The sequence below is a fragment of the Rutidosis leptorrhynchoides genome, chromosome 2 (genome assembly GCF_046630445.1).
Source record: "Rutidosis leptorrhynchoides isolate AG116_Rl617_1_P2 chromosome 2, CSIRO_AGI_Rlap_v1, whole genome shotgun sequence".
NCBI classification, from domain to species: Eukaryota; Viridiplantae; Streptophyta; class Magnoliopsida; order Asterales; family Asteraceae; genus Rutidosis; species Rutidosis leptorrhynchoides.
In genome coordinates, this window is record NC_092334.1 from 92,631,344 (window position 1) to 92,658,892 (window position 27,549).

Genomic DNA, 27,549 nt, shown 5'->3' on the forward strand with positions numbered 1-27,549 from the left:
TTTTCGGGAATCTCCAAAATATCACGATCGTCACTTTAAAAGACGTTTTAGAATGAGTAAAGATTTATTCTTACGCATCATAAATGATATACTTGCTTACGATGTTCAACCTTTACCAAGACATTTTGATTTTTTTTAAACCAAAAATTGATGCTCTTGGTCGACAAAGTTTTTCAACGATACAAAAGTGTACATCTGCGTTGCGTCAATTGGCGTACGGTACAACAGCGGACATATTTGACGAATACCTGCAAATGTCCGAATGTACATCTATAGTATGTCTTGAAATGTTTTGTAGATGTATTTTGGAACTTTTGGTTGATGAATATTTGAGGAAACCAACGAGTAGCGATATAGTTCATTTTTTCGCGCTCATGAAGAAAAGCATGATTTTAATGGAATGCTTGGAAGCATCGACTGCATGCATTGGCAGTGGAGGAATTGTCCAGTTACTTGGAAAGGGCAATATACGAGTGGTCATCAAAAACACCCAACCATTGTTCTTGAAGCCGTTGCTTCATATGATACGTGGATTTAGCATGCATTCTTTGGTGCTGCGGGTGCTAACAACGATGTTAATGTTTTGAATCAATCTTCGTTGTTCGATGACATCAAAAAATGGAAACTGGACCATTTGCACCATTTACTGTAAATGGTAATACTTACACAAACGGTTATTATTTAGCTGATGGCATTTACCCAGATTGGGCAACATTAATTAAGGCGTATTCGACCCCAACAGAAGAGCCCCGTATAAAATTTAAACGCTTACAAGAAAGTGCACGTAAAGATGTTGAGAGAACATTCGGTGTTCTTCAGGGTAGATTTCATATTCTACAAATGGCTGGACGACCACAAAGTGTCAACAAGTTGAGGCGAATATTATATTGTTATGTGTTATTGCACAACATGATAGTTGAGGATAATGGCTTCAACATTTCATTGCTCGAGGAAGAATTACTTAAGACTAGAGAAGCTAATCCTAACTATGTAAGGAATCGATCTACAAGTCGTGATGTAAGAGATCAAGAAATACGAGATAGAAACATTCATGACCAACTCCGATAAGATCTCACTCAACACATTTGGGACCTTTCACCAAACTTTAGAACTTTAAATGCTTAATTTAATTTCAGTTTGTTTTGCGTTTAATTTCAGTAATTTGAATAATTTGTATGCGTTATCTTTAATTTGAATAATTTGAATAATTTGTAACCGTTATCTTTAATTTGAATAAATTTTAATCGTTATCTTTAATTTATTTCATAACTGAGCAAAGATGCTTTCAGAAAACTGAGATGATTTGACATAGCATAGCAGCTTTAATTAAAGCTGTATTTAACAGAGATTCCTTGACTAGAGAGCCATGCATCAGAGATGCTTTAATTAAAGCTGATGAAGACAGAGATTCTTTGACATGTTTATTATAGCTGTATTCAACAAACGTGTTTATTGAAACAACTACCTACTACCTTCTACCTCTATAAATAGAACCCCTCATTTCTCATCAAACCACACCTACTTCAAAACTTCTCTACTACTTCAAAATGTAGTGACCCGAACTTTTCCATGTTTATATATATATTAAATGAAATTGTTATTTACATGATTAAGTGTTTCCAACATATTAAGCAATCAAACTTGTTAAGACTTGATTAATTGAAATAGGTTTCATATAGATAATTGACCACCCAAGTTGACCGGTGATTCACGAACGTTAAAACTTGTAAAAACTATATGATGACATATATATGGTTATATATATAGTTAACATGATATTATGATAAGTAAACATATCATTAAGTATATTAATAATGAACTACATATGTAAAAAACAAGACTACTAACTTTAATGATTTTGAAACGAGACATATATGTAACGATTATCGTTGTAACGACATTTAATGTATATATATCATATTAAGAGATATTCGTACATCATAATATCATGATAATATAATACTTTAAAATCTCATTTGATATTATAAACATTGGGTTAACAACATTTAACAAGATCGTTAACCTAAAGGTTTCAAAACAACACTTACATGTAACGGCTAACGATGACTTAACGACTCAGTTAAAATGTATATACATGTAGTGTTTTAATATGTATTCATACACTTTTGAAAGACTTCAAGACACTTATCAAAATACTTCTACTTAACAAAAATGCTTACAATTACATCCTCGTTCAGTTTCATCAACAATTCTACTCGTATGCACCCGTATTCGTACTCGTACAATACACAGCTTTTAGATGTATGTACTATTGGTATATACCCTCCAATGATCAGCTCTTAGCAGCCCATGTGAGTCACCTAACACATGTGGGAACCATCATTTGGCAACTAGCATGAAATATCTCATAAAATTACAAAAATATGAGTAATCATTCATGACTTATTTACATGAAAACAAAATTACATATCCTTTATATATAATCCATACACCAACGACCAAAAATACCTACAAACACTTTCATTCTTCAATTTTCTTCATCTAATTGATCTCTCTCAAGTTCTATCTTCAAGTTCTAAGTGTTCTTCATAAATTCCAAAAGTTCTAGTTTCATAAAATCAAGAATACTTCCAAGATTGCAAGTTTACTTCCAAGTTTTCTAAATCCATTTCAAGTAATCATCCAAGATCAAGAAACCTTTGTTACTTACAGTAGGTTATCTTTCTAATACAAGGTAATAATCATATTCAAACTTTAATTCAATTTCTATAACTATAACAATCTTATTTCGAGTGGAAATCTTACTTGAAATTGTTTTCGTGTCATGATTCTGCTTCAAGAACTTTCAAGCCATCCAAGGATCCTTTGAAGATAGATCTATTTTTCTCATTTCCAGTAGGTTTATCCAAGGAACTTGAGGTAGTAATGATGTTCATAACATCATTCTATTCATACATATAAAGTTATCTTATTCGAAGGTTTAAACTTGTAATCACTAGAACATAGTTTAGTTAATTCTAAACTTGTTCGCAAATAAAAGTTAATCCTTCTAACTTGACTTTTAAAATCAACTAAACACATGTTCTATATCTATATGATATGCTAACTTAATGATTTAAAACCTGGAAACACGAAAAACACCGTAAAACCGGATTTACGCCGTCGTAGTAACACCGCGGGCTGTTTTGGGTTAGTTAATTAAAAACTATGATAAACTTTGATTTAAAAGTTGTTATTCTGGGAAAATGATTTTTATCTCTATGTATGGGATGTGTATTGAAATATGAAATCTTGTGGTCTATTGTTACGATTTGATATATATATATAGGTTAAACCTATAACTCACCAACATTTTTGTTGACGTTTAAAGCATGTTTATTCTCAGGTGAATACTAAGAGCTTCCGCTGTTGCATACTAAAATAAGGACAAGATTTAGAGTCCATGTTTGTATGATATTGTGTAAAAACTGCATTCAAGAAACTGATTTCGATGTAACATATTTGTATTGTAAACCATTATGTAATGGTCGTGTGTAAATAGGATATTTTAGATTATCATTATTTGATAATCTACGTAAAGCTTTTTAAACCTTTATTTATGAAATAAAGGTTATGGTTTGTTTTAAAAATGAATGCAGTCTTTGAAAAACGTCTCATATAGAGGTCAAAACCTCGCAACGAAATTAATTAATATGGAACGTTTTTAATCAATAAGAACGGGACATTTCAGTTGGTATCCGAGCGTTGGTCTTAGAGAACCAGAATTTTGCATTAGTGTGTCTTATCGAGTTTGTTAGGATGCATTAGTGAGTCTGGACTTTGACCGTGTTTTCTTTAAAAATGATTGCTTAACATTTTTGTTGGAAACTATATATTATTAACATGTATATATTATGTGATATATTAATCCCTTAACATGTTTGATATTGTGTGATAGATGTCTACCTCTAACACAAATCCCATTGACTCACCTAATAATAACGAAGAGTTTAATATATATTGGACTGATTCACAAGTTCCCGAAGAAGAACCGGAAGAAGAATCAGAACCGGAAGAAGAATCAGAACCGGAAGAGGAGGAACCGGAGGAGGAATTAGAACCGGTGGGGGAAATAATAAAATGGTTAAGTAAAAGAAAATCCTCAACCAACCGACCAAGGTTAATTATGGTCAATGGTGTTTCCGCCAAGGAAGCAAAATATTGGGAGGATTACCAATTCTCCGATGAATCGGATTCCGACGAGAATTCCGATGATGTTATAGAAATTACCCCAACTGAATTTAAAAAGGCAAAAGAAAATAATAAGGGAAAGGGCATAAAAATAGAGAAATCTAATTCCAACCCCGATGAACTTTATATGTATCGTCAACCCCCGAAGCCCTTAAGTTGTAACAATGATCCGGGAACCTCTAAACCACCAGGTTTTTCTAAACCGTTGTGGAAAACGACAGCTCGTATTATGGGAACATCATATATCCCTAGAAACTTGTCAAAACGAACTAAAACTAAAGAAGAAGAAGAAACGAGCGAGTCGGAATAAGATAGTTGTATTCGTGTGGTGTAATATATGTAATATAGTGTGCTTATGCTTTATGATATATGTAAAAATTGCTTGTATTAATAAGTATTTTTTTTATGAATCTAACTCTTGTCTATTTTACAGTATAAAAACACAAAATGGATAGACAACCCAATATTTTAGAAGACTTACCCGGAGACATGATTGATGAAATCTTGTCTAGAGTCGGTCAGAATTCCTCGGCACAACTATTTATGGCAAAATCAGTTTGTAAGACATTCGAAGAACGTTCCAAGAATTCCTTGGGGTAAGAAATGAGGTTTTTAGATTGTTAAGGGACTGTTGGATATTACGTAACCCTCGTCCCTTTGACGACGTTACAACACGCTGTCTTATCAACGGCCATAACGGTTATGTTCCACAAGACCAAGGATGGGAAGTAGTCCTAGTAAAACCAGAATGTATGACTTGTTTCTGGACGTATGAATTACGTGTCTTTATTGCCTTTGCTGAACGACTTGTGTACTAGCTAGAATTATCTTCACAACTATCTTTTATCAAAGTTATTGTGTGCTATATTTCATGTTATATGTAAAATAAGCGGTATTGTAAGTTTGTAAGATATTGTGAAAAAGTTTGAACGCGAAATATTATTATAATCAGTTTTTCATATAGAATTGTAGTAGTTGAATTGTATATTAGCTACTAAGTATGAACTTAACGGGTAGGTACTACTCGAATTTAAACTTATAAAATGCTAATATGAAGAAAAAGCTTTTATAAATGAGTTCATATTATGCTATGAGATACTATTGACTACTCTTAATATTCTGTATGATTAACTTGTTTCATTTGACTATTTGAAGGAAATGGCACCGACTACTCGACAAACCATGAATATGAGCGAAGAGGAATTTCGTACCTTTCTTACTGTAAACATAGCCGCAGTACAGGCTGCGCTACATACCAACAATAACCTTGAATCTAGCAGTACAGGAAATCGTGTAGGATGCACCTACAAAGAATTCGCTGCCTGCAAACCTTTGGAATTTGATGGAACCGAAGGACCGATCGGATTGAAACGGTGGACCGAGAAGGTCGAATCGGTGTTTGCCATAAGTAAGTGTACTGAAGAGGACAAAGTGAAGTACGCTACACATACCTTCACAGGTTCTGCGTTAACATGGTGGAATACACTACCGTGGTCAGCATTCAAGCACTTGATGAATGAGAAGTACCGTCCCAGAACTGAGGTCAATAAGCTCAAGACAGAACTTAGAGGGTTACGAACCCAAGGATTTGATATTACCACGTACGAAAGACGATTCACAGAATTGTGCCTATTGTGTCCGGGAGCGTTCAAAGACGAGGAAGAGTAGATCGGCGCGTTTGTGAAAGGATTACCTGAAAGAATCCAAGAAGATATAAGTTCACACGAGCCCGCCTCCATACAACAAGCATGTAGAATGGCTCACAAACTAGTGAACCAGATTGAAGAAAGAATTAAAGAACAGACTGCTGAAGAGGCCAATGTGAAGCAAGTCAAAAGAAAGTGGGAGGAAAACGGTGATAAGAATCACCAATACAACAACAATAGCAATTACAATAATAATCGCAACAATTATCCCAACAATCGCAACATCAATCGCAACTACAACAAACGGCCCAACAACAACAAAAACAACAGCAACTACAACAATCATCCCAACAACAATAATAACCGCAACAACAACAACAATCAGAAGTAGCTATGCCAAAGGTGTGAAAAGTATCACTCGGGGTTCTGCACCAAATTTTGCAACAAGTGTAAAAGAAATGGTCATAGCGCGGCGAAGTGTGAGGTCTACGGACCAGGGGTTAACAGAACGAAAGGAACAAATGGTGTCGGAACGAGTAATGGCAGAGCAAGTAGTGTCGGAGCAAGTTATGCCAATGTAGTTTGTTATAAATGTGGAAAATCTGGCCACATTATTAGAAATTGCCCGAACCAGGAGAACACGAATGGACAAGGCCGCGGAAGAGTTTTCAATATTAATGCGGCAGAGGCACAGGAAGACCCGGAGCTTGTTACGGGTACGTTTCTTATTGACAATAAATCTGCTTACGTTTTATTTGATTCGGGTGCGGATAGAAGCTATATGAGTAGTGATTTTTGTGCTAAATTAAGTTGCCCATTGACGCCGTTGGATAGTAAATTTTTACTCGAATTAGCAAATGGTAAATTAATTTCAGCAGATAATATATGTCGGAATCGAGAAATTAAACTGGTTAGCGAAACATTTAAGATTGACTTGATACCAGTAGAGTTAGGGAGTTTTGATGTGATAATCGGTATGGATTGGTTGAGAGAAGTGAAAGCAGAGATCGTTTGTTACAAAAATGTAATTCGCATTATACGAGAAAAAGGAAAACCTTTAATGGTGTACGGAGAAAAGAGAAACGCAAAGTTAAATCTTATTAATAACCTGAAGGCACAAAAACTAATAAGAAAAGGTTGCTATGCTGTTCTAGCACACGTCGAGAAAGTACAAACTGAAGAAAAGAGCATCAATGATGTTCCCGTCGCAAAAGAATTTCCCGATGTATTTCCGAAAGAATTACCGGGACTACCTCCATATCGATCTGTTGAATTTCAAATAGATCTTGTACCAGGAGCTGCACCTATAGCTCGTGCTCCTTATAGACTCGCACCCAGCGAGATGAAAGAACTGCAAAGCCAACTGCAAGAACTATTAGAACGTGGTTTCATTCGACCAAGCACATCACCATGGGGAGCTCCTGTTTTGTTTGTCAAGAAGAAGGATGGTACATTTAGGTTGTGTATTGACTACAGAGAGTTGAACAAACTTACCATCAAAAACCGTTATCCACTGCCGAGAATTGACGACTTATTTGATCAACTACAAGGCTCGTCAGTTTATTCGAAGATCGATTTACGATCTGGATATCATCAAATGCGAGTAAAGGAGGATGATATTCCAAAAACTGCGCGTTATGGTCATTACGAGTTTATGGTTATGCCGTTTGGATTGACTAACGCACCAGCCGTGTTCATGGACCTTATGAACCGAGTGTATGGGCCATATCTTGACAAGTTTGTCATTGTTTTCATCGATGACATACTTATTTACTCAAAGAATGATCAAGAGCACGAAGAACATTTGAGAAAAGTGCTAGAAGTATTGAGGAAAGAAAAACTGTACGCTAAGTTTTCAAAGTGTACATTTTGGTTGGAAGAAGTTCAATTCCTCGATCACATAGTGAACAAAGAAGGTATCCAGGTGGACCCGGCAAAGATCGAAACCGTTGAAAAGTGGAAAACCCCAAAAACTCCGAAGCATATACGTCAATTTTTAGGATTGGCTGGTTACTACAGAAGATTCATCCAAGATTTCTCCAAAATAGCAAAACCCTTGACTGCATTAACGCATAAAGGGAAGAAATTTGAATGGAAGGATGAACAAGAGAAGGCGTTTCAATTATTGAAGAAAAAGCTAACTACGGCACCTATATTGTCATTGCCTGAAGGGAATGATGATTTTGTGATTTATTGTGATGCATCAAAGCAAGGTCTCGGTTGTGTATTAATGCAACGGACGAAGGTGATTGCTTATGCGTCTAGACAATTGAAGATTCACGAGCAAAATTATACGACGCATGATTTGGAATTAGGCGCGGTTGTTTTTGCATTAAAGACTTGGAGGCACTACTTATATGGGGTCAAAAGTATTATATATACCGACCACAAAAGTCTTCAACACATATTTAATCAGAAACAACTGAATATGAGGCAGTGTAGGTGGATTGAATTGTTGAATGATTACGACTTTGAGATTCGTTACCACCCGGGGATGGCAAATGTGGTAGCCGACGCCTTGAGCAGAAAGGACAGAGAACCCATTCGAGTAAAATCTATGAATATAATGATTCACACTAACCTTACTACTCAAATAAAGGAGGCGCAACAAGGAGTTTTAAAAGAGGGAAATTTAAAGGATGAAATACCCAAAGGATCGGAGAAGCATCTTAATATTCGGGAAGACGGAACCCGGTATAGGGCTGAAAGAATTTGGGTACCAAAATTTGGAGATATGAGAGAAATGGTACTTAGAGAAGCTCATAAAACCAGATACTCAATACATCCTGGAACGGGGAAGATGTACAAGGATCTTAAGAAACATTTTTGGTGGCCGGGTATGAAAGCCGATGTTGCTAAATACGTAGAAGAATGTTTGATGTGTTCTAAGGTCAAAGCTGAGCATCAGAAACCATCAGGTCTACTTCAACAACCCGAAATCCCGGAATGGAAATGGGAAAACATTACCATGGATTTCATCACTAAATTGCCAAGGACTGCAAGTGGTTTTGATACTATTTGGGTAATAGTTGATCGTCTCACCAAATCAGCACACTTCCTGCCAATAAGAGAAGATGACAAGATGGAGAAGTTAGCACGACTGTATTTGAAGGAAGTCGTCTCCAGACATGGAATACCAATCTCTATTATCTCTGATAGGGATGGCAAATTTATTTCAAGATTCTGGCAGACATTACAGCAAGCATTAGGAACTCGTCTAGACATGAGTACTGCCTATCATCCACAAACTGATGGGCAGAGCGAAAGGACGATACAAACGCTTGAAGACATGCTACGAGCATGTGTTATTGATTTCGGAAACAGTTGGGATCGACATCTACTGTTAGCAGAATTTTCCTACAACAACAGCTACCATTCAAGCATTGAGATGGCTCCGTTTGAAGCACTTTATGGTAGAAAGTGCAGGTCTCCGATTTGTTGGAGTGAAGTGGGGGATAGACAGATTACGGGTCCGGAGATAATACAAGAAACTACCGAGAAAATCATCCAAATTCAACAAAGATTGAAAACCGCCCAGGGTCGACAAAAGAGCTACGCGGACAGTAAAAGAAAAGATATAGAGTTTGAAATTGGAGAAATGGTCATGCTTAAGGTTTCACCTTGGAAAGGCGTTGTTTGATTTGGTAAACGAGGGAAAGTAAATCCAAGGTACATTGGACCATTCAAGATTATAGATCGTGTCGGACCAGTAGCTTACCAACTGGAGCTACCTCAACAACTCGTGGCTGTACATAACACTTTCCACGTCTCGAATTTGAAGAAATGTTTTGATAAAGAAGATCTCACTATTTCGTTAGATGAAATCCAAATCAACGAAAAACTTCAATTCATCGAAGAACCCGTCGAAATAATGGATCGTGAGGTTAAAAGACTTAAGCAAAACAAGATACCAATTGTTAAGGTTCGATGGAATGCTCGTAGAGGACCCGAGTTCACCTGGGAATGAGAAGATCAGATGAAGAAGAAATACCCGCATTTATTTCCAGAAGATACGTCAACACCTCCAACTGCTTAAAATTTCGGGACGAAATTTATTTAACTGGTAGATACTGTAGTGACCCGAACTTTTCCATGTTTATATATATATTAAATGAAATTGTTATTTACATGATTAAGTGTTTCCAACATATTAAGCAATCAAACTTGTTAAGACTTGATTAATTGAAATAGGTTTCATATAGATAATTGACCACCCAAGTTGACCGGTGATTCACGAACGTTAAAACTTGTAAAAACTATATGATGACATATATATGGTTATATATATAGTTAACATGATATTATGATAAGTAAACATATCATTAAGTATATTAATAATGAACTACATATGTAAAAAACAAGACTACTAACTTTAATGATTTTGAAACGAGACATATATGTAACGATTATCGTTGTAACGACATTTAATGTATATATATCATATTAAGAGATATTCGTACATCATAATATCATGATAATATAATACTTTAAAATCTCATTTGATATTATAAACATTGGGTTAACAACATTTAACAAGATCGTTAACCTAAAGGTTTCAAAACAACACTTACATGTAACGGCTAACGATGACTTAACGACTCAGTTAAAATGTATATACATGTAGTGTTTTAATATGTATTCATACACTTTTGAAAGACTTCAAGACACTTATCAAAATACTTCTACTTAACAAAAATGCTTACAATTACATCCTCGTTCAGTTTCATCAACAATTCTACTCGTATGCACCCGTATTCGTACTCGTACAATACACAGCTTTTAGATGTATGTACTATTGGTATATACCCTCCAATGATCAGCTCTTAGCAGCCCATGTGAGTCACCTAACACATGTGGGAACCATCATTTGGCAACTAGCATGAAATATCTCATAAAATTACAAAAATATGAGTAATCATTCATGACTTATTTACATGAAAACAAAATTACATATCCTTTATATCTAATCCATACACCAACGACCAAAAATACCTACAAACACTTTCATTCTTCAATTTTCTTCATCTAATTGATCTCTCTCAAGTTCTATCTTCAATTTCTAAGTGTTCTTCATAAATTCCAAAAGTTCTAGTTTCATAAAATCAAGAATACTTCCAAGATTGCAAGTTTACTTCCAAGTTTTCTAAATCCATTCCAAGTAATCATCCAAGATCAAGAAACCTTTGTTACTTACAGTAGGTTATCTTTCTAATACAAGGTAATAATCATATTCAAACTTTAATTCAATTTCTATAACTATAACAATCTTATTTCGAGTGGAAATCTTACTTGAAATTGTTTTCGTGTCATGATTCTGCTTCAAGAACTTTCAAGCCATCCAAGGATCCTTTGAAGCTAGATCTATTTTTCTCATTTCCAGTAGGTTTATCCAAGGAACTTGAGGTAGTAATGATGTTCATAACATCATTCTATTCATACATATAAAGCTATCTTATTCGAAGGTTTAAACTTGTAATCACTAGAACATAGTTTAGTTAATTCTAAACTTGTTGGCAAATAAAAGTTAATCCTTCTAACTTGACTTTTAAAATCAACTAAACACATGTTCTATATCTATATGATATGCTAACTTAATGATTTAAAATCTGGAAACACGAAAAACACCGTAAAACCGGATTTACGCCGTCGTAGTAACACCTTCGGCTGTTTTGGGTTAGTTAATTAAAAACTATGATAAACTTTGATTTAAAAGTTGTTATTCTGGGAAAATGATTTTTATCTCTATATATGGGATGTGTATTGAAATATGAAATCTTGTGGTCTATTGTTACGATTTGATATATATATATATAGGTTAAACCTATAACTCACCAACATTTTTGTTGACGTTTAAAGCATGTTTATTCTCAGGTGAATACTAAGAGCTTCCGCTGTTGCATACTAAAATAAGGACAAGATTTGGAGTCCATGTTTGTATGATATTGTGTAAAAACTGCATTCAAGAAACTGATTTCGATGTAACATATTTGTATTGTAAACCATTATGTAATGGTCGTGTGTAAACAGGATATTTTAGATTATCATTATTTGATAATCTACGTAAAGCTTTTTAAACCTTTATTTATGAAATAAAGGTTATGGTTTGTTTTAAAAATGAATGCAGTCTTTGAAAAACGTCTCATATAGAGGTCAAAACCTCGCAACGAAATCAATTAATATGGAACGTTTTTAAATAATAAGAACGGGACATTTCACAAAATGAGTCAAATTAATGTTTTGGTCCAAGTGAACTACAGTGGAGAATTCGACCGTGAGGTCAAGAATTACTCCACCACTGTCAGTGCCTAACAAAGGGAGTACCTCTTGAACGTCCGTAATCATCCACTGTCTAATCTGCTTGATTTCCTCAAGGAGGAGATACCTCTTGTATTCTCACAAGTCTGGTTCTTCAAGGAACCCAATGTTCCAGCCACTCCTCATAAAGAAGAAGAAGACTGGTCTATGCTTGTGGGTGAAGCTGTGACCCGCAACGAGTCAATCAAGCTGTACATCGAGTATCCGGTTGAGATGGGGTACATTGATCCCTCTCATGAAGAGGACTATGTACCAAGCGGGCCACAGTACGACACGGATAGCAACTTCTACTCGTCCGGTGATTCGGAAGATTTCTAAATGTTTAACTTAATTATCGTTGTAATTGTGTTGGATGTTTAGTTTTAAAAAAAAAACTTGTAACCGTGTTTGTTTGTGTTTAATAAAAGTTCTGTTAAAAAATGAATGTTCTATGTGATAATTATTATAATTAATAATACGAATTAATAATATTAATAATAATGATAATACTAATAATAATAATTATTATTATAAAAACTCAAACAAAAATGAAAAATAAATTAAAAATGTGAGACCAACAACCTCCATCACACCCCAATCACGTCTATCACCCCATTACCCCCATCACTTTTGCCACATCAGCACTCCATCACCCCATCACCCCATCTATAAACTCCATCACCCATCACTCCCATCACCTTTGCCACATCAGCACTATACCTCACAAAAATCCCATCACCCCCCATCACCCCATCACCATTAAAAAGAGTCTAACTTCTTAATAACTAGTCCGGGTCCGGACCGCGCGATGCGGCGGGGGCTTTCGGACTGCGTATTCATATTTAACGTAGCTTTATGTATTTACAGAAGGGAAAACGCTCAATGTGTTAAGCGCCGTTGTTGGTGTTGTCGTATTTACTGTTTTTTAAAATATGACTGGTTCGAACGCAGTTAGTTTCGTTTTGTTGATAAAATTATTTCGAGTCTGACGGTATTGGCGAAAAAATATAACTCGCGGCGAGCAGGAAGATACGGGTTGTCGTTGTTTTTAGCGTTTTTTAAAAAGTGTCCGTTTCAAACGTACTTTTTATCATTTTGTTCATAAAATTATTTCGAGTATGACGTTCATGTCGAAAAAATTTAACTCGCGGCGAGCGAAAAGATACGGGCTGTCGTTTTGTTTAGCGTTTTTTGAGAAGTGTCCGTTTCGCGTATACTTAGTCCCGTTGGGTTCGTAAGATTTTTTCGGGTTGAACGGTAGTCTCGGAAAAATTTTAGTTGCACCGAGCGCGAAGATAGGGCCCGCTATAAATTTGGGTGGAATTATTTTCTTTTATTTTAATAAAATTATATATATTACACTTTTTACCCATAAGAAAGTGTAAACTTGAGGGACCGTTGGGTAAATATAACCGAAGTTAAGGGACTAGGTGTAATGTGAACACAAACTCAAAACTACAATCAATTATAACTAAAACTACACAAATCTCCACCAATTTTAATTTTAGTATATATATATATATATATAAGGATTTTCTTTTATTTTAATAAAATTATATATTATATATTTACACTTTTTACCCCTAAGAAAGTGTAAACTTGAGGGGCCGTTGAATAAATATAACCGAAGTTGAGGGACCAGTTGTAATGTGAACACAAACTAAAAACTAAAATCAATTATAGGTAAAACTACACAAATCTCCAGTATATAAGGATTAATAATTAATAATTAATAATTAATAATAATTAATAATTATTTCATCCATCTTTATGTACTATTTATTTATGATTTAAAAGAGTTGCAAGTGTAACATTCTCCAACATAGCTTCTGTGTATAACTGCAAAGTCCGGCCCATTTTAGAAGCCCATTAGAGTTACAAATTAAACACCGGTTGAGCCGTAAGCACGTAACTAAATCCAGCAAATCAATCATAAAATCAACTCGAACCGCCATATCCGATTTCAATCTACGGTCATAAATCACGATCGGTGGGCATCAATCCTATTGGTCAATATCCATAACAACCACCCGCAATACATTCAGATTCATATATAGTTCCATTCGACAAACATACACAATCACATACCATTTCATATTCACCTCCAATCAAACCAAAACACCAAATCAACGTCAACAATAATGGCCGGACGAGGCAAATCACTAGGATCTGCAGCCCCCAAAAAGGCCACATCACGTAGTAGCAAAGCCGGACTTCAATTCCCCGTCGGTCGTATCGCTCGTTTCCTCAAAGCCGGTAAATACGCCGAACGTGTCGGTGCCGGAGCTCCGGTTTATCTCGCTGCCGTTCTTGAATACCTTGCCGCAGAGGTACTTACATTTCAATTTTGCTTATTTTATTATATAAATTTGAGGCCTTTATCTGTAATTTTAAGATTGAAATTCTAGGGTTTCGTTATTAGGTATATAATGAATGTTTGAAATTGATTGTGAATAGGTGCTTGAATTGGCGGGAAACGCAGCAAGGGACAATAAGAAAACTAGAATTGTGCCTAGACATATTCAATTGGCGGTTAGGAACGATGAAGAATTGAGTAAATTGCTCGGTGACGTCACCATTGCTAATGGTGGTGTTATGCCTAACATTCATAACCTTTTACTTCCGAAGAAGGTTGGTTCTTCGAAACCGGCTGCTGATGATGATTAGAAAAAAAAAAAGTTACCGCTTTTGGGTTATTGAAGTTTTTTTTATTTATTTTTAATGCTTGTTGGTGTTATATTTCAAATTTTAAATTTTGTAGGTGCTTTGTAATAGACAGTTTGTCTAATGATTTAGTCTGTATATGTTTCAATTTAATGAGATGATATAAGTTTTTTTTTTCCTTTGTTATTGTTATTTAGCATCGTACGTTTACGAAATTGCTTAATTTTTTAATCTTTCAATGCATTCGAGATTTGTGAATTTGTTCATACAGATTGTAGATCCAAAAAAAGGATCATCATGTATTGAGATTGTGAATCAAAGTTATTATTTATTTTGTTTTTTAGTGTACTGTTTACACAAATGTAATTGCAAGTTTCATTTAAAGTTTGGTGTTGGCAGAAACATTTGGTGATTCTTTTGTTGGCTGTTGTAGTTGGAGTGCTACATATGGTGATGTGAAATGTTGCTGAAGTTAGTTGCTGAATGTTTGTATAAATTATATCGGAATCGGAATTTGGCAAGATGGTTGTGATGTATTTGAATCATAATTTAGTTGAAGGCTTGTTGTGGTATGTTTGGTTGATAATGGTTAACTTATAGACACTGCAGTTGTGCATTTGAATCTGATGATGGTTGCCATCAGATTTGAGCTTCATACCATGTTGTTTGGGGCTGTGAGCTCATGATCTGCTTTTTACTTTGTGATCCAGTTGGTTAAATAGTACCTAGAAGGTCCAAATCTATACTTCCGATGATGTTTCGATAACGAGTGATGATAATGGGGCTTGAGCATACGGGTCAAAAACGAGCTATTATATTAGTGGCTCATGGGTTGGTTTAAGCTGACCGTCTGTGGGTTGTGTTATGAAGCAATGTGTATATGTTTTGACCACTTTTTGATTATCTTTGCTAGCACTCTTCACATTATCTAATTACAGCTTTCGAAGATCAACTGACACCTGTGCTTAATTAATCATGAACCAGAATTTCAATCCTGTTAGACAGTGATCGAGCTTAACTGAACCCCAAAATTGATGAATTGAGTTTCGTTTGAGAATTATGAACCAGAATTTCAATCCTGTTAGACAGTGATCGAGCTTAACTGAACCCCAAAATTGATGAATTGAGTTTCGTTTGAGAATTCAAGAGTGGATTTACAGTTGTCAAAAGCGTTACATGTATTTATCATGACTGACTTATGTGAAACCTACTCTGTATTTGGATTGATAACAGACAATTTAGATCATCAATACAAAAAATTTGTTGTGATGTTTGATTTGAGATTCAGGACTCAGGAGTAGCTTTTGGGGGTTGTTTTTGAAGATAACAGAAGGTATTGATCTGACTTTGGCTAAAGTTTAGAAATGAACCCATTCTGACCCAAATTGACTCGTTATTCAGCCCACTTTCTTACTTCTAGGCAAAACCATAATCAGGCTTCACGGATCGATACAGAATTGAATACCAATTGGATTCTTGTACGAGCAGAAAGGCGAAATAATGTATAGTAGGCATTCAAGAGTAACTAATCCTACATAAAACTGAAATTATCAGTACAAGTGTTATCAAAGAATCAAAACCAATATTGCTCAATGAATAAAAAAGACACTTCCAGTTGCAAAATATTCATCAAACACTCTTTTTTATTATCAGCGATAGCGTTCAAACTTCAAAGAATTACACCCAATTATAAACGAAACATATGTTCTTCCTTTCGATTTCTCAAGGTAAGAAATCATCTCAGTGTACACAAACTTGTAAAGAATCCAATACTCATCTTATCAAACTGGAGGCTGATTATCATCATTTCTGCTACTTCCTTCATTTCCAAAAACCATATTCCACATTATGTATTCGGCTCTTTTGCTCGGCTGAATTGGACCACTATGATTCTTGTATTTATCCTTCAATTCTTCAAATTTAGTTATCCATCCACCTAAAGTTCCAAACCCCCTAAGAACCCATGGACGACAGAACTTTTTGAACCGATCTTTACTCTCCCATGGGTATACACCATTCAGTTTCTTATATTCAACAAGATCCTTTAACACCACAATGTCTAAAAGTCCAACTCCTTTATTGCCTTCATCTTCTTCCTTTGATTCGCTTGTAGTGTCATCAAGATCATCCTCCAACATTTCTGTATTGATTCTGGTTGCATTGTCCATTTCAATTGCATTCGAAGATGAACGTGTAGGAATCCGTTTGGGTGGTGGAGGAGCATCAGCAGATATGGCTTCTGGGTTAGGGTTAGCAGAGTTTGTTGAGTTAACTCGTTCTGCCATTGATGATTGATTAAACTGTTGATTGAGTAGAGGGATGATGAAGAATGGTTAGTTATATTGACAGAAGTAAATCATTGCTCCTGTACTTTTAAAGGTCTAGATATGTTGTTAGAATTCAGTTATTATCGTTAGAAATTGGAAATCAACATGTCAACTAATTTTTGAAGGTGCAGGTCAACTGGTCAAAGGGTATTATTGTCAATAAGTGTACAAATTATGGTTTTAATATAAAATTCAATAATAAAATAATAATTAACTAAATTCCCAAATATTTCATTCACATCCATAAGTCATAACTAACATATAATCAACCAAACACGAATAATCGAAAAATTGAAAACCCTAATCATCATTATTAGAATTAACAGCTGAAACTGCTTTCTTAGGAAGCAAATGAGCATGAATATTAGGCATCACACCACCATTAGCAATCGTAACCGTTCCTAACAACCTACTCAGCTCTTCATCATTCCTAACTGCCAACTGAATATGACGTGGCACAACTCTTGTCTTTTTGTTATCCCTTGCAGCATTACCAGCTAGTTCCAATACTTCAGCTGCAAGGTACTCCAACACTGCTGCCAAGTAAACCGGAGCGCCACCACCGATCCGGTCTGCGTACTTTCCGGTTCGCATAAACCGAGCGACTCGACCGACCGGGAACTGGAGACCGGCTTTGCTGCTGCGAGATGTTGATTTTTTTCCTACGGCGGCTGAGCCTATCGACTTTCCTCTTCCAGCCATTGCTTCTTTTTTTGTTGTTGTTGTTGTGAAATCGATGGATTGATTGATTGATTGATGTTGTATTTTTTCTGTGGTTTTATAGGTGGTCAGTGTAGTGAAATCAACCAATGAGAATAGACTACATGGATTGCGCATGTGTACCGTAGATTTATTTGATTAAAAATGAACGGCAGATATCACGGATCATTTAAGTAATCAATTTTTGATATTAGTATCTCCCTCTTAAAAACAAAAAATGTACTCCGTCTATCTTTATATTTTTAGTGGTACTAAAATGATTTTCAACCTACAAAAATAATTAAATACCACTAAATTTATCAATGTATTCTCATTTATTATTTTAGATACAGTAATTTATTTCATATTATAAATAAAATAAAATTAAGTAAATTAACTTAAAATTATTCTCTCTTTTCCAAAATCTGTTGTCCACTATTCTATTTTGTGATGCCTCAAATTAATTGTTCACTTACATAAATGAATAATAATAATGTACGTAGTACTAAATAACCTTTGTGCCCCTACTTTATTCATGTATGACAAAAAGATTGGTACAAATTAAGAGGAAAGACTGGAACGTTAATAAAAATGTATATATGACATGTACTTTTTCTTAAACTGTGTGTTTTTTTGTCAGAAAATAATAAATTTGGAACGGAGGGAGTATTTATGAGTAAGAGTGACATTTATCAAACGCATAATCTATTACTTCGTATTTCCTACTAGCAATGAAATTGGAGCTCAATTTCAAACGTCTTCATTTAAAAACGTCTGTATCTCGAGGTTCTTCGCATTGCCCTCACATTTCTTCCCTTGTTTAGCTCTGAGAATCCATCTCCCCACATATGTTCTCGCCGGGTTTATTTTTCCTTTTACATATTAACTTTAGGCTCTGGAACAGAATTTAATTTTGAAGAGAAGAAAAAAGATTGGGAAAGAAGTTAAATGAAATTTGTTTTCAGAGTTTTAACATAAAAGAAATAGAAGAAAGTGAATGAATAGACTTAGCCTAATTTTTCCTTCAAATATTCCTTCCAATTGAAAAGATTACATTCCTTCCATTTCACTCATTTTCACTTCATTTATTTTGTTTCTCATTCCAGAACAAACCCTAAAGTAAATTTGTGTGCCCATTTAGATAGACAAAAACGCTGATACCACTAACTTTTTTTCATTTCAAGATTTCTCAAGAATCTTTAAAGAAACACCGACAATTTCATTTTTTTTTACCGAGTTAGAAGTCAATGATGAGGTCCGTATTGGGATACCACCCACTCGATTATATTTATGACACGTGTCGGGAGAAAAACGCGTCGAGAAAACCCACCGAGAATCGAAATCTTGACCTTTTGCATCTACCGGATAACCCAATGAGGCAATGCACTAGTGGTATACCGACAATAGAAATATTGTAACATGTAGAATCGTTCATGTACATATATGGTAATCAGACCAATGAACATAATATTGTACTAACATGTAGAATCTTTCATGTACATTTTTGGTGTTATTACATGATCACTCTTCCCCTCTTTACACACTTTGTTAATTGTCTCATTTTGACTTTTAAATTATTTCTTATTTAACTTTGACTATAAATTTATTTGTTTGTATTATATTTATTTGATGATATAAATGGATTAGTTTAAAATACGTTTTCATTAATATAACTTAAGAATTATATAACACAAATAAATAAATTTCAAGTCAAAGTTGAAAAATCAAAACTTCAAAAGTCAAACTGGAACTACTAATTTGGGATTGAGGAGTATTATTTAGAGTTGTTTAAACATTAAAACTTATGTTTATATTATTTATATCATTGTTGTTCAAACTTCAAACGTTATATCAAGCCAGTAAAAATCGAATCATGTGAAAAATGAGTACGAAAAAACTCGGTTAAAAACCGATAATATTTGATTTCGAAAAAATAAAAAAAAAACCCCGACCCCAAGAACCAGAACCGAATCCGAATAAACGGTTTTTTGGGATCCGGAACTGGTGCGAAACCATTTTTTTTTTCATCACTAACTTCGATCACCACTCCTTGTGGCAGTCTTTTGACTTGTTACTCAACCTGATTGACACGTGACCCATGAAGCTACATTATCAAAGAGATGATAGAAATATTGTAGCATGTACAATCATTCATGCTCGTGTATTTGGTAATCAGATCAATGCACATAGTATTACAACTGGTAAGAATTAAGATTCATAATTTCATATACAACTAACACCTACACCCTACAATGCAATCATCACCATTAAAGACAACAAAACCCTACCCACTAATCTTCATCTGAACTAGAACTGTCCATTCGCTGTCCTACAATTGCTGGAAACAGCCGTTGACGTTGTTCCGCAAACGGTGACCGAGGAGGTTCAGACGAACCTCCTGCAGTCAATAACCGATCATTTCTACTTTGAATCTCCTCATCTTCATTTTTATGCGTTCTTGGTGTTCTTACAGGATCACTCTTAACCTCTTTACATACTTTATCTAAAATTATCAAAAAATCACGAACAATCACGAATAATCTCAACCCTTCATCTTTCCCGCAATTTCCATGAAAATAATCCGTCGTGCTCTTAATCAACACCATTATTCTCTTTTCTTCTTCAACCATCCACATGATCTCCTTATCAGCGTTCTTCACAAAATTCACTAAAACGCTCAGAAACTCATCTTTTTCGACCTTCTTTAAATCTACATTTATAAACTCATGGGCTTTTACCAAGGCCAGGCCCAGTTTAGATACCAAACTGGTCAGCCCGTCAGCATCAACAATGGCTGCTTTCTTCACGTTTTCAAGCTCGTTACTCAAACCTGACACCACCTGAAGCCCGAGTATACGGTAACGTTCCTCTGTTTCTTCAGAAGTACATGAAGTGTCTTTAAGAAGATCGTCGGTTTTGAAACTCTTTGATTCCCGGGTAGTTCGGGCAGCTTTTACACCTTCTGACCGAATAATCTCTTGAACCACAAAGTGTAAAAGTGTTGTTTTTCCATCGATTCCTTTAACATCGGATAGTTTCAAGAGTGTATCGAGTTTAAACGCTTGTGCACTGCCACGAAAAGTTCCGTCGTTCATTCGATTCCCGGTTTTCAAAACAGCTTCCAAAAGTTTCAGGAACAAACGGCTTTTTCTAAGTTCGACACAAGCAGACTGTAATGTATTTAAGTACCGAAACATTAGCAAAAAAAATCAAATCTTTAATACTAAAATACATAAATTATCAGATGCGAAGATTAACGATTTACCTCTAAAGTGGTAAACGATTCTTTAATCATTGATTCTTCCTCCTGGAATGTGCTCATAAAGAGCAACGATTCTAGTCTTTTGAAAGCAAATGGTATTTCAATTAACGTTTTTAAGAAACGTTCTGCTGTTCCTAGATGAGATATGTCCCCATTGTACGTTCGTAGCTTCAGTTCTTCATCGGTAGTCGGTGCCATTTTTAGCAAAGTTTGAACAAGTTCTGCAGGAAGCTCATTTCCTGATGCAATTTATACAAGTTCGAACTTGGTTAATAAATCAAAAACGGCACGTTTTATCTTATTTAGCCTAAACTAGACCCATTATTTGTGGAACATTTTTCGTCCGGAGTTACCAGACATTTTATAAAACTACTCTGTCAAATTTTAGTGCATAAATTTCGAACTTTTAGTAAATTTTATGCACTAAAATTATATAATGAGTTACTTTCGATCCATTTAACTCTTTCAGGTCAAGCTGAGCTTTTGATTTACCCATTCTACCGGTCAGAGATAAAGTATAACCCAAATTCAATCATTCAAAAGTAGTCAAAATTCCACCTCTAATGTTAACTATTTATATCCGGAGTACATTTAAAAAAAAAAAAAACTAAAATATAAGTATAAGTATACTATTTAATAGAAAACGTTACCTTCTTTCAAAGCGTCACAAATTTCTTCAGTTGTCACATTCAGTGCTTTTAGAAGAATAGACAAATTTTGCGCCTTTTTCGGATCAAGAATTTGAACATACTGAAAAGTAGGATCTTGAGATGCAGAATTTTTCCTAGTGTGATCATTGTTTTTATTGGCTGCATTATTATAACCAAATAATGTTTCTATCATTTCTTCGCTGAACCTGTTAATCAACAAAAAAATCATGTTACAAAATCTTTCCATAGTTGCATAAAAATTTAGAGAGGTAAAAAAAGTGAACTTACTGAAACGACCCTGATTTAATCTGATGCCAAACCATTGATTGATCAGGGTTAGCCATAACCTTGTCCCAAAAGAACGGCTTCAGCTTAGCTTTTGAAGCATCCGCTTCATCACGACTCGAGTTGCTAGGTCCCGCTGCAAACGACCGTGGTGGTCTTAGGCTTGCACCTGGCGGTCGAGGTGCACCACCACCCGGAGGAGGAGGCGGGCGTGGGCCACCACTTGGTGGAGGGGGCGGGCGGGGACCACCACTTGGTGGTGGCGGTGGTGGTCCTTTGGGTGGTGGAGGGGGCGGTGGTTCAGCGGTAAGAGGTCTAGGTGCAGGAGGAGGTGGAGCTGATGTCACTGGCAATCGTTTAGACGATTCTACCCTTCCTGGGGGTGGGCGTAATGACGATTCTACCCTTCCTGGTGGAGGTTGTAAAGGTATACCTAACGGAATGTTAGAATCCATTTTCTGTACATTCGAATTAGCATATAGTGCTTCATCACCCATACTCCCAACATTGTGCACGGAGTTATTTGAATTGTATGACGGTTTATACGAACCACCTGAAACATACATACAACTTACTCAATACAGTAACAAACAAATAAACTTGGCGAAATTTCAACTAGTAGAAACATAATTTCAGTCAAATACTTTAACAAGATCAAATAAAGTATGTTCCTTTTTAGGTGCAGTTTGTCCAATAAACATTAAAATGGATTAATATAATTCTAAAGCATGATTGGAGTATGTATACATACCGTTAATGGAATAATCGCTCAAACTCATGCTAAGAAGAGGCCTTTCATCATTTTGCCCACGACATTTACCACAAGTTCGAGTGTAGCAACAGAAGATCAATGCAGCAAGACAAAACGTTGCGGTAGCTGTAGTAATAACAGCAATAATAATCTTCTTATGTGTATCATTACTCCCATTATTAGACAGTTGATTAGCACTAGTACCTTCAGGTGCTTGTGTAGCTTTACCCGAATTAGGATCATGAGGTAATACAGGAAAAAATGGAGCACTAGGCGGTATCGTAAAACTTGGAGCCGCAACTGGTGAATAACTAGGGCTAGGGCTAGGAGCAGGTGCGTTCGTTTCAGCTAGCCTACGAGCTTTGTGAGCTCGATTCAGGTCGAGTGAAAAATACTCTAAATACTGCATATACCATTTTCTAGGGGTGTTTTCTTGTCCTGATTCGGGGAAATCGACATTTCTAACATCCAAGCAATCTGATATCATTTTCTTGATATGAAGATCCTGTAAAGGTGATGATATCAATATATTGTCCTGTTCTAAAAGGGTTTCATGATTGCTAATAAAGTCAAGATCTTGAAAAGCTTCAAATAAATGCAACAATTCAGTTCCACAATTAGTCCATACTATTGCAGCCTGCAAGCAGCTAACTTTATCAGATCTAAATCACTATCACTATTCACAATTTCACAATAAGTATAAAAATTAGTTTAAAAAATATATGTTACCATATCTTTATCCATTATTTGCTGCAAATTGATCAAATTATCAACTGGCGGATATTGGGGAACTTTGTTGCTTCTTGAAACTTCTATCAAAGGGAAAACAAAAAACATAATAGCAATAACTGAAACCATTTGAATACCCATTTTTTATTAAATCTGAAATCTTGATTGGTACAAGTATAACTATGCTCATCTCATTACATCATAATAATCCAATTTTTGAAATCAGATACACAAAAAGATCAATACTTTTGAGAAACCCAAGTGAAGTAATTGATCAATAATCAAGATTATGTCTAGAAGCTTATGACTGGGAGTATTACAGAGTACTTTTTTAAACAATACCAAGCAAAATATGAAATACTTGAATTAGGCGGATCACGAGATAAAGTAATGGGTTGCTAGGGTTTGATGTAGTTTGATAAAATATATCCGGTGAAGAAGCAGATAGATTGAACTATTGAAGAATATTGGGGTTTTAAAATGAAAAATATACCACAAAGGCCGCCAGAATTAACAAAGGTAGGGAAGATATTTTACAATATTTGCCCCTCAAGTATTGCTTAAGTTGACTCTTTTGTCAACTAATGATATCTTAAAGGTTTTTGGTCCTCTAACCAAAATTGTTCTATTACAAAAAGTCTGGACTTCCCTTTTCAAGTAGAAATTGTGAATCTTGTGGCGCATGGTATGAATGTCATCCAGGTGTAAAAAGAGTATGCACTTGTTTATACTTGTAGGTTCTTATACCCCCTCCAACTTAAATAATGTGATACTGTACAGTTAAAATGTATGAAATACGGACCTATTATTTGTATTCTCACACTGATTTGGTTGAAAAGTTGTACATTCTTTTAGTGGTTGAAACATAATGCAACTGCACTAGGAGAAGATATTGACATTGTAAATATTATCTTTTATATGATGGAACAAACCACACTTCAAAGATGAGTAATTGACTAAACAAGATGTTATGTATTGATATTGCTATTATACACATTTTTAATCGCAATATTTGTTCTAACTTTATGGTTTCGTGTGATTTTCAAGAGCTTTTGGTTTGCATTTGATTAAAGTGTTGATATAAAAGTTAAAGTGGTTAATGGAGCATTGTTGTGAACTTTGACAAGTTATTTAGCTCAAAATACGTTAAAATGGAGATTTCTAACTAACAACGAAAAATGTTCATTCAGCACATTCTCGTGACCGCAATTATTGGAATTAGGGTCACGAAGATGAATTATGGTCGCAATTACTTGGATTATGGTCGCAGAGAGGAAACAGAGAACACATTTAAAATTATTTTGAATCTCGCAGCGTTTCTATATCAACAGCTATATGTATACATATAACATGTATCTTTTAGAATTATGATCTTTCATTCTGAAATTCTGAATAAGCACCCCAATTTACGAAATCAATTCTCGGAGTATTAAAAGAACTGATAAAGTAGCAAAAACTATTGATGACTGTAACAGTCAAAAGTTTGATAATAACAGAATGGTACTTTGGAAAAACTCGGAAAAAGATCGAAATCTTCTTTCTTCATTATAATATCTTCAATATTTCTATGATATCGTTATATCTTCCTTAGTCGTAAATATCCTCAATATTTCCGAAGGTATCTTTATATTGTTTTTGTTCGTAATTATCTTCGCTGTCATTCTATCCTTGATATATCATATCAAAAATTGCTTTGACTTCTAAATTCTAGTGAAACCCTAGAAGTTTTAAATCCTTGGATATTCTTGAGTAATATTGGAATGAAAGCATGCGTTAATGTAATATAATGACACTTGATCAACGTGATTATATTATAGTAAGTCATTCGAAAGTTCTAATGGAACGTGATGATGGTAATACTTGATCAAAATCACCATCACCACGAACCGTGTTAATTGGCTTGTATTCATCATGAACTGTATTACTTGATTCGAATTCATCATGAAACTGAACTCATCCCGAGAAGGGCATTCATAAATTATCTACGTATCAATCTCGGAGAAAGCCTTAATCTTATCATTTTTCTACGATGAAACATTCATAGACGACTAAAATTTTTCTATTGAGAATCTGAGTTCAAATCTGGTATTAAAACATTCTCGATTTCAATTCCAACTATCACCACTCAAATTTCGGGACGAAATTTCTTTAACGGGTAGGTACTGTAATTATCCGGAAATTTTCGACTAATTTTAAACCAAAATCTTGATACGATCTAATGTATTTAACGCGACAAAAAAAGTCTGTTAGGTTAAGTCTCAAAAATTTTAAACTGTTTTCATATATGCATTTACCATTTAATAAGTACCCGACGATTCACGAACAATTAATTGTAAATAGATATGTGTGTAGATATATACACATGGTAATTGGAATTATAATTTGTAATATTATATTCTGTAATATATATATATAATTAATAAATATTGAAGATTCAATATATTAAATAGTAATAAATTGTAATATATTCAATTTAGTTACGAATATAATTATTATTACTTTTACTATTATTAATATTAATTTTAACATTTGGATACAAGTAACTTATTACTAGAATCATTATTATTATATAGTATCAGTATTATTATTATAAAAATAATACAATTTATTACTATTATCATTAATGATATCATTATAAACATTATAATAACTATTAATATCATTATCCTAAATATTATTTTTATGATAATAATTATTAACAGTATTATTATCTTATTATTTTTAATAATATTTTAGTATTATTATTATTATTTATTATTATTAATATTAATAGAATTATTATTATTATTATCTTTATATTTATTCATTATAAAAATAATGAATTATAACAACAGAATCAGTTGCACGTATCAATCATACTGTATCACAATTTGTTTTTTGTCTGCAAATGATTCCAATTAGGTTCAATAACAAACGAATTCAGTTAAATATAACAATCAAATTTGTTACCAATCAAGATTGAATCACAGATACACAACAAAATCTGATAGAATCAAAATCAGATATAATAATTTAGTAAGATACAAATTATTAGATATTGAGATCAAATGTAGTACGAATCTGTTAGCCATCACTTTCTACTTTCTTTTTTTTTATCTTCTATTCTTCTTGATTGATTCCTTCTGTCGACTCCAATTCAACTACAGATACAATTCCGTTAGAGATTAACTTCAGCTTTATATTTTTTTATCTGCTTTATTCCTTCTCCCACTGCTCGTAATTGATTCCCGTCTGTAATTGATACCAGGCGAATTCACAATACAACAAAATCAGTTGAGTGTCCAAATCAACTTGTCAATACAAACAACTTGATCAAATCAAGTTGTTAGATATCAACAGCAATCGTACGAATCTGTTACACTTCATTTTCTACTTTATAAATTTTTGTTTGTTCCTTCTGGCCTCGAATATATCTGTCGACCACCATTAACCCTACAAAACAAAATATGATCAATTATTATTGCAGTATCACTCACAAAATATATATAATTACATATACATATATGAAAGATATACAACAACCAAATCATCACCTCTTGAGTTACTTGTGCCATATTCAATCGTTTTCTTTTCTTCAACAAGCATCACGATTGCCACCACAGTTCACCACCTTTGTCCCTCTCTCTTCTCTTTCTATCTTACTTCTATTTTCTATTTCGAATCACCACAACACAACCACACAAACTATCAAAAACGTGCACTTACCTTCCTGTGTTATCAAACTAAACCAACATCACTTCTCCACCCGCCACCATTATAGAACTACTCACACCATGTCAACCACCACCTCTACACCACTTTAACCACCGTCGGTTGTCACCACATACATCACCATGGTTCCACCTTCACAATCCTCAAAACCGCCACCTCTACCTCGATATATATATATATATATATATATATATATATATATATATATATATATATATATATATATTTCTTTTCTCTCCTGTTGTGGATTTAACTTACAACAGCCTACTACATGATTATATATATCGTTTGTTTACTTCTTTAAAGGGGGAACGCCACCTTTATAAATTACCTTATAACT

General features: G+C 34.4%; 4 protein-coding genes across 5 annotated transcripts; 2 read left to right on the top strand and 2 right to left on the bottom strand.

Moving 5' to 3' along the window:
• Positions 1 to 618: 618 nt before the first annotated feature.
• Positions 619 to 1,068, top strand: LOC139888065 (uncharacterized). The gene has a single exon (XM_071871097.1). The coding sequence runs from the start codon at positions 619 to 621 to the stop codon at positions 1,066 to 1,068; it is 450 nt and encodes a 149-aa protein (XP_071727198.1).
• Positions 1,069 to 14,269: 13,201 nt separating this feature from the next.
• LOC139891154 (probable histone H2A.3) lies at positions 14,270 to 14,827 on the top strand. The gene is made up of 2 exons (XM_071874091.1): positions 14,270 to 14,461; positions 14,589 to 14,827. The coding sequence occupies exons 1-2, from the start codon at positions 14,273 to 14,275 to the stop codon at positions 14,796 to 14,798; spliced, it is 399 nt and encodes a 132-aa protein (XP_071730192.1). The 5' UTR covers positions 14,270 to 14,272; the 3' UTR covers positions 14,799 to 14,827.
• Positions 14,828 to 17,402: 2,575 nt separating this feature from the next.
• Positions 17,403 to 17,874, bottom strand: LOC139891155 (probable histone H2A.3). The gene has a single exon (XM_071874092.1). The coding sequence runs from the start codon at positions 17,822 to 17,824 to the stop codon at positions 17,423 to 17,425; it is 402 nt and encodes a 133-aa protein (XP_071730193.1). The 5' UTR covers positions 17,825 to 17,874; the 3' UTR covers positions 17,403 to 17,422.
• A 2,001-nt stretch (positions 17,875 to 19,875) lies between these two features.
• LOC139891156 (formin-like protein 5) lies at positions 19,876 to 23,813 on the bottom strand. Of its 2 annotated transcripts, none has more exons than XM_071874094.1 (6): positions 23,499 to 23,813; positions 22,770 to 23,406; positions 22,022 to 22,571; positions 21,734 to 21,939; positions 21,087 to 21,322; positions 19,876 to 20,991 (listed from the first exon to the last, which is right to left on the bottom strand). In XM_071874094.1, exons 1-6 carry the CDS (start codon positions 23,637 to 23,639, stop codon positions 20,113 to 20,115), a joined length of 2,649 nt encoding a protein of 882 aa, XP_071730195.1. In that variant the 5' UTR covers positions 23,640 to 23,813; the 3' UTR covers positions 19,876 to 20,112. The 2 variants fall into 2 exon arrangements, with proteins under 2 accessions (XP_071730195.1, XP_071730196.1); XM_071874095.1 differs by having other exon boundaries at positions 22,770 to 23,274; positions 23,499 to 23,811.
• Positions 23,814 to 27,549: the final 3,736 nt, after the last annotated feature.

Excerpts from the sequence above, each read along its gene's own strand:
- LOC139888065 (XM_071871097.1), top strand. The coding sequence starts at position 619 with ATGGAAACTGGACCATTTGCACCATTTACTGTAAATGGTAATACTTAC.
- LOC139891154 (XM_071874091.1), top strand. The coding sequence starts at position 14,273 with ATGGCCGGACGAGGCAAATCACTAGGATCTGCAGCCCCCAAAAAGGCC. Across the intron at positions 14,462-14,588 it reads TTGAATACCTTGCCGCAGAG|GTGCTTGAATTGGCGGGAAA; the intron begins GTACTTACATTT and ends GATTGTGAATAG.
- LOC139891156 (XM_071874094.1), bottom strand. The coding sequence starts at position 23,639 with ATGGGTATTCAAATGGTTTCAGTTATTGCTATTATGTTTTTTGTTTTC. Across the intron at positions 22,572-22,769 it reads GAGCGATTATTCCATTAACG|GTGGTTCGTATAAACCGTCA; the intron begins GTATGTATACAT and ends TGTATGTTTCAG. Across the intron at positions 21,940-22,021 it reads ATTAAATCAGGGTCGTTTCA|GTTCAGCGAAGAAATGATAG; the intron begins GTAAGTTCACTT and ends GTTGATTAACAG.
- LOC139891155 (XM_071874092.1), bottom strand. The coding sequence starts at position 17,824 with ATGGCTGGAAGAGGAAAGTCGATAGGCTCAGCCGCCGTAGGAAAAAAA.